At 43.6% G+C, this 8,024-nt stretch overlaps 1 protein-coding gene across 1 annotated transcript; it reads left to right on the top strand.

Annotated features, from left to right (window-relative positions):
• The first annotated feature begins 465 nt into the window (after window positions 1-465).
• Window positions 466-2,508, top strand: gpr61 (G protein-coupled receptor 61). Its single transcript, XM_034695957.1, has one exon. The coding sequence runs from the start codon at window positions 666-668 to the stop codon at window positions 2,076-2,078; it is 1,413 nt and encodes a 470-aa protein (XP_034551848.1). The 5' UTR covers window positions 466-665; the 3' UTR covers window positions 2,079-2,508.
• The last annotated feature ends 5,516 nt before the right edge of the window (window positions 2,509-8,024 follow it).

Here is an 8,024-nt window from a genome sequence, read left to right as displayed (position 1 = left end):
CAGATGTCAAATATGTTGTAAATTATAACCCTAGATATAAATTAGTGCAGAAAGCATCACATTTGACAGATCCGTAGCTTTAGCAAAAGAGTCATGTGACTTGATGTATCCATGTCAGAGGAAGATCACAGACACAGACGTGGACTTTGAGATGTGAGATTGCATCCAGATTTACAGTTTAGGACTCATCTGAGTCAACTCTCTCTTAATTTAATCAGTGGAAAGACGAACAAGGACAATCATAGCAGCTCTATATGCAATTAAGGTAGATAGGACATTCTTTAAGTTGTTTGGTTGGTGTTTGGTGTTCAATAATTATATATCGTATACAACATATGATTATATTTCATGAAAAGCATCCTTTCATGTTGCAAGAAACCTGGTTCAAACCTTTCACTTTGCCTCCTTTTAACTGGTACACTCTCTTCTCTTTCAGACCATAAGTCATATTGGAGAAAAAAGGACGTCTTCATTGGAGTTACAAAGAATTCACTTCTGTCTATCTTCAGCTAAGCTACAGGCTGCAGTCCACCAGAGTCCCAGCCTGTTGGGCTGCCATGACACAAACCTCCGCCTGAGCTTCTCAGTGACACCCTATGACAGGGGAGGATGGGTGATGGGCCTGTGAACTTCAGCGGACTCTCTCCTCTTCATCCCATCCTCTCATGGAGCATCCTGTCACACCGAGCCCCTCCTGGAACAGTTCTCTCTCCGGCCCCCAAACAACACCCAAATATCTGCACCCGAATATCTCAAACATCTCCGGGCCTGTTGCTGGCATCGGAGGTGGGATAGACGTGAACCAGTCGTTGGCATTGTGTGCTATGATCCTCATGGACGTGCTGGCTGTGGTTGGGAACTTGGCGGTGATAATCGTCATCACCAAAACACCACAGCTGAGGAAGTTTGCCTTCGTGTTCCACTTGTGCCTGGTAGACCTGCTGGCTGCGCTGGTACTGATGCCTCTGGGGATGCTATCAGACCGGGTACTGGTGGACGAGGCCCTATGCCGGAGCTACCTCTGCCTGAGTGTGTGTCTCGTGAGTGCTGCCATCCTCACCATATGTGCCATCAATGTGGAGCGCTACTACTACATCATCCACCCCATGCGTCATGAGGTGAAGATGACAGTGGGGGTGGTTGTGATGGTGCTGGTGGGAATCTGGATTAAAGCTGTTGTGATGTCAGTTCTGCCTCTTTTAGGGTGGCTGCTGCAGGGTAGCCAGGGTCTGGGGACTCCTTCAGTCCTTGTTCAGGGTCAGAGACGCTGCTCCTTGCACTGGATGGGAGGCAGGACCACCCGGCTTCTCTTCATGGTCTTCTTTACATTCATCTACTTTCTGTGCCCCATGCTGATCATCCTGGTGGTCTACTGCAACATGTTCAAAGTAGCACGGGTGGCAGCCATGCAGCATGGTCCTCTTCCTACCTGGATGGACACGCCAAGACAAAGGTCTGAGTCCATCAGCAGCCACTCCACCATGGCAGCCAGCCTTGGGGGGACTGGAGCACGAAGCACCCCTCAAAGGAGCTTCAGCGGTGGGAAGGCAGCTGTGGTCCTGGTGGCTGTTGGAGGCCAGTTCCTCTGCTGCTGGCTGCCATATTTCTCCTTCCATCTCTACTCTGCAGCATCGTCTACCTCTCCTGTCACGCTGGCCCAGCTGGAGGATGTGGTCACATGGATTGGCTATTTCTGCTTCACCTCCAACCCCTTCTTCTATGGCTTTCTGAACCGGCAGATTCGGGAGGAGCTGGGCCGCCACCTGGCCTGCTTCTTCAAGCGGGCTGGGCCCGGTGAGGGGGAGCAGCTGGCCAGCCGCGAGGCCTCCATTGAAGAGAACTTTTTGCAGTTTCTTCAGGGCACTGGATGCAATCTGGAGCCCTGCAACTCTCACAGCAGAGGAAGCCTGCTGGAGCCAGAGACTGAGGGGCTTCAGGAATCAGCTGTTCAGCAGAACACGCCAGCTGACTTTAACATCCCAGGGCAGATCCTGGAGGAAACCTCAGAGTTCATACAGCGGCAACAGCTGAACAATGAGCTGCATGTCTCAGAGAACTGCTGCAAAACTGCACCCTAGCTGTAGCTGCCTCTCATGTACTATCCTATTTTTTGCCATTTTTAATCTAATAAATACACCTAGTTTTATTTGTATTTTCTTAAATTTGTTGTATTGCTAAGTCTCTTGTCATACTACAACACAATTCAAAACATGGAAACTTCTTGGATTAAAATCATCAACTTTATATGTGCCTAAATGGCCATGATGCTATAGCATTACATGTGGGCAAGCCATACAAGGTTTCTAAAAGAAGTGTACAGTGTTTTCACACACACTAAGAAGCAATGAAGCTCAGAGGGAACAAAACTTCAAGGGGAACACAGTTTTCACAGTTTCAGGATGACAATAAGCGCCATCAAAGGATAGTTTGGAATGATTCAGAAAAGTGTAGGGGAAAATATTTGTGGATATTTTGTCTCAACAAGCAATCTTTTCCATAAAACTAGAATATAACTAGAATATAATTTGCAGTATATGTCATTGGTTATCATTTAAAAAAATTAAAATCTGAACTGAAATCCACCATATATCTCCACTGGATTTTTAAAAAAATATCTAGTTACACCAGAGCGCAAATGTTCCCTAATTTTTGTCCGTCAGGACTTGAATAGGCCATTTAACAATCAGTTTAAACTGTTGCAGTGGTACTGCAGATCCCCTCTTTGACTAAACAGATGACCTATTTCTGATTTAAACATAAGAATAAAAAACCTCTTTCCCCTCTATTTGGACACCAGCTCATCTCTAATAGAGTGTTATTTTGTTGAACTATGGAAAGAAATGAGGAGGACAAAGTAAGATCTGTCTATTGCTGCAGATACTTTTTTTTTTTGCACACATCACATACCAGTGAGGAAGTAATGCCAACTTTTAGTTGAATTCCATGTGAATATTCAGAGCCATTCAAAGACACATAAAAAGCTCTCAGTGTTAACAGAATCATCTCGTAGCTGGTGCTGCTGCTGGAACTAATAATAGTCAGGCCAGCACATGGGTGTATTTTTAATCATTTTCCGGGAATATTATCACACTTATCTGTTCTTGGTCTTGTGATTATTACCTTTTCACCAAAAAGATCTCACATTTTACACTCATGATTTCAACCATGCAAAAAAACTGCTGACTGTTGTATATAATACTTTGTGTAGATGGTGTTAAAGATTTAAGCTTTGCAAACAAGCCAGCTTCAGCTGACAGTTTATTAAAATACCACTGGATGCAAACATGGCAGCCAGTCCCCCACGCAGCCGTCTGTGTTGTTTACAGGTAAACACAGGCACAGAGCGAGTGCACATGTTTGTGCCACAAACACAGAGGCTTGTTGTGGCTACACAACACACAGGTGAGGCCATGCTTACACATGGCAGCTTTTGCCTTTGGCCTAATTTAGCAACAGGAGGACGACGATACCTTCTCTGATCTCAGGTGGATACAAACAGTTTGCACAAGTCACACCAGCCGTGACACATGTTCCAAAGAAAATCATGAGGCACAAATCTCTTACATAACATTTTTGGGTCCCTTTTATACTTACTCTTGCCTTCATCTGCCTCATAACAAACGGATGGTGTGATCACAAGATGCTCAACACACGGCGAGGAGGAGAGGGTCAGCACTCGCTCCAAGTCAGAACAAAAAACTGTTCCTTTGTCCTACATGAGGCAAAAGTAATCTAAGGTTTCCTGAAATAGATATAGTTGCTGGCTGTTTTTCTGGTGAGGTGTTGTCTTGTTTTAAAATGTTTCTTTTGTGTCAAGAGGTGGTGTGAGGATAAAATTGAGATAAAACAGCAACTGGGAGCATAATACGAAACCACTGCCATAATCCTGAATGCTCTGCAATAGTGACATTTATTTTACATGCCGTACTAAACCCAAAAATATTTTTAGAAATTAACTTAAAACTTAATTAACAAACTATACCAGCGCACAAACACAAGGGATAAATCCCTTTAGTTAATCAGAAATCTTCCTCTCCCACAATTATTGATCTCCTCTATTTTTTTATAGGATGTTGTAATAAATTCTGTTATATATATATATCACTCATGCTGACTGCACATCAATCCAACATCAATCAGCTGGATTTCTGCAACAAAATTGCCCCGACCAATCTGATTACACATTGTAAGCTCTATATTCTGCCACCATCCACTGATGATAAGGACAGAGAAATAATTTGTTGAGTTGTGAGTGGCAGAAAACATTCCCACTTTGAGGAATAATCATGGAAGTTATTCTTCTGTCATCAATCCACAAAAATATAATAATTTCCTCTCTGTATCTTTGTACTTTTTTCTACCTGAGCTGAAAAGCCTGTTTGGACTCATCATTATTCTGGTTTGTTTTCCTCTTGTTAAGAGTCTATTGTGTATTGGTTAGCCGTCAGTTGAAATGATTAAAGACAAGGAAAGAAGATTAACTTGAGTGCCGTGCTTGTTGACATACTTGCATGACATTTTCTCATCAATAACCACATTCATCACACGATCAATCCTGTCAGTCATTTTTAGCCCCCCTGTCCTCCAGCTACCTCCTTCTCACTGCCTCAGTGTGTGTTTGTGTGTGTGTGTGTGTGTGTGTGTGTGCGTGCATGCGTGCGTGCGTGTGTGCGTGCATGTGTGTGTGTGTGGGGGGTGCCAGCAGGGGGTGCGGCATCACTGAGGTGAAATGAAGCCCTAAGAAGAGGATGAAAGAGGGATGACATTTAGAGGATGCTAAGGCTCATCTGAAGGGGATGTTCTGAATGAAACTGTACAGATAATAACAAACCTCTGCAAAATAACACCGTTAAAAATGTCAGTACATGAAAAACTAATGAGGACTAGAAAATTATTTAGACACAGGATCTGCCAGTTAAAACCAATGATAAGAAAAAGCACATCTAAGCAGAATGTTTTGTTGTTAATATTTGAGCTATGGCATTTAATTTCTGTAATCTTTCACTGGAAGAGTCTGTCATCAACCCAGCAGCACCAGGGGCTCATCCTCTTTATTTCTGATTATCCTAATTTACCCTCTCCTGTGCTGCTCCCCATTGGACGCACTGGCACACAGCTTTTACGTGGAGCGGAGGAGGGCGCCTCCCTGAGCGCCAGTCCAAACAGCCTGACCTTTATGACAGGCGACGACACGCTCGGTGGAGGTGCTCGAGGACAGATGCCGGCATTGTGTCGCTCCGGGAGGGTTGGGCGTGTTTCTAATAAACCAAACTCCTAAACAGATCCATAAGGATTTTAGGTGAGTGAGTCTGTGAATGTGGGAACTATATGCAGGGAAAAGTCTTCCTCACCAATTCAGAGAGTAAAATTGCTCATTTATTTTTTTCCCCTTACCTCCAAATCTTGACTTCTCTGGAATCAGTTGTTGCCTCGGTAACCTGCGTTGATGACAGAGAGGATTGCTGTGTTTGGCAGGGGGAGCGGGAAGGAGATGATGGGCTGGAGATGATCAGGAGGAAGATTACTGTATACACATAAAAACATATTGTACAGTACACTGGTCTATTGACATTAATATGTCTGTCATTATTAACAATGCAATCCTTCTCTTTGAATTAAACTTTATGTACAAAAATACAGAATGGATATACAGTGGGGCAAAAAAGTATTTAGTCAGCCACTGATTTTGCAAGTTCTCCCACTTAGAAAGATGAGAGAGGTTTGTAATTTTCATCAGAGGTACACTTCAACTATGAGAGACAAAATGAGAAAAAAACACATTGTAGGATTTTTAAAGAGTTTATTTGTAAATTATGGTGGATAAGTATTTGGTAAATAACAAAAGTTCAACTCAATACTTTGTAACATAACCTTTGTTGGCAATGGCAGAGGTCAGACGTTTCCTGTAAGTCTTCACCAGGTTTGCACACACTGTAGCTGGAATTTTGGCCCATTCCTCCATGCAGATCTCCTCTAGAGCAGTGATGTTTTGGGGCTGTCGCTGGGCAACACGGACTTTGAACTCCCTCCACAAATTTTCTATGGGGTTGAGGTCTGGAGACTGGCTAGGCCACTCCGGGACCTTGAAATGGTTTTCACGGAGCCACTCCTTCGTTGCCCGAGCAGTGTGTTTGGGATCATTGTCATGCTGGAAGACCCAGCCACGTTCCATCTTCAATGCTCTCACTGATGGAAGGAGGTTTTGGCTTAAAATCTCACGATACATGGCCCCGTTCATTCTTCCCTGAACACGGATCAGTCGTCCTGTCCCCTTTGCAGAAAAACAGCCCCAAAGCATGAGGTTTCCACCCCCATGCTTCACAGTAGGTATAGTGTTCTTGGGATTCAACTCAGCATTCTTCTTCCTCCAAAAACGACAAGTTGAGTTTTTACCAAAAAGTTGTATTTTGGTTTCATCTGACCACATGATATTCTCCCAATCCTCTTCAGGATCATCCATATGCTCTCTGGCAAACTTCAGACGGGCCTGGACATGTACTGGCTTAAGCAGGGGGGACACGCCTGGCGCTGCAGGATTTGAGTCCCTCTCGGCGTAGTGTGTTACTGATGGTAGCCTTTGTTACTTTGGTCCCAGCTCTCTGCAGGTCATTCATCAGGTCCCTCCGTGTAGTTCTGGGATTTTTGCTCACCGTTCTCATGATCATTTTGACCCCACGGGATGAGATCTTGCATGGGGCCCCAGATCGAGGGAGATTATCAATGGTCTTGTATGTCTTCCATTTTCTTACAATTGCTCCCACAGTTGATTTATTCACACCAACCTGCTTGCCTATTGTAGATTCACTCTTCCCAGCCTGGTGCAGGTCCACAGTTTTCTTCCTGGTGTCCTTGGACAGCTCTTTGGTCTTGGCCATGGTTGAGTTTGGAGTCTGACTGTTTGAGGCTGTGGACAGGTGTCTTTTATACAGATAACGAGTTCAAACAGGTGCCATTAATACAGGTAACGAGTGGAGGACAGAAGAGCTTCTTAAAGAAGAAGTTACAGGTCTGTGAGAGCCAGAAATCTTGCTTGTTTGTGGGTGACCAAATACTTTTTTTCCACCATAATTTACAAATAAATTCTTTAAAGATCCTACAATGTGATTTCCTGGATTTTATTTCTCATTTTGTCTCTCATAGTTGAAGTGTACCTCTGATGACATTTAAAGACCTCTCTCATCTTTCTAGGTGGGAGAAGTTGCAACTTCAGTGGCTGACTAAATACTTTTTTGCCCCACTGTAATTCAAAACGTCAGGAACAAACTTTTTGGTCATTGATGTCTACAATCTATTTACTGAGACATAATTTAGATTTTTAATTTAGACATAAATTGTCCAAATCTATTTAAAAGAAATGTACAATAAGTCTTAGACACATAGATTTTGGTTCAGAGAATATAATCAATCTAAGGCCGTCTTGACGATCTTGCACCCCAAAATGAGTTACTCTTAAAGGCCTGTACCTTCTATATCAGAGGTGTCAAACATGCGTCCCACGGGCAAAAAATGGCCGGCCAGAGGTTCCAATCCGGGCTGCGGAACGACTTTGCAAAGTTAAAAAATTACACAGAAGATACTAATTGCAACGGCCTGAACGGTACTTTTTTTCTCAAAGTGAGAAAATAGATGACTTGTTGTTTGCATAATCCGGTTGAGATTCTGTCGTATATTGACAGCCCGTGATGTGTAGATGCAGAAGGAACTTCTTGACACTGGCTTGCTTTTAGAGTAATAGGTTTATTACAGGAAAACAACACCAGTATCGAACAAGCATTCCGGACTGCTTGGGAAGATGACTCGGCCAGGTTGTGTCTCTCCTCCCAAGGCCACTAAACACGTCCTTTATATATGTTTAAGTGATGTCCACGACACACGCACATTTCTCTTAACATCTGGTTTACATCCAGTAGTGGACTTCTACTCTGTTGACCTATGCATGCTAACTGTCACCGTGACTTACGCTAATGCTGGGCTCCAACCCTTGATGTAAGCGTGCTAATTGTCACCGTAATTTACAGAACAGT

This window comes from Notolabrus celidotus, chromosome 11, assembly GCF_009762535.1.
Source record: "Notolabrus celidotus isolate fNotCel1 chromosome 11, fNotCel1.pri, whole genome shotgun sequence".
Lineage (NCBI taxonomy): Eukaryota > Metazoa > Chordata > Actinopteri > Labriformes > Labridae > Notolabrus > Notolabrus celidotus.
This window is presented reverse-complemented; position numbering and strand designations above follow the sequence as displayed.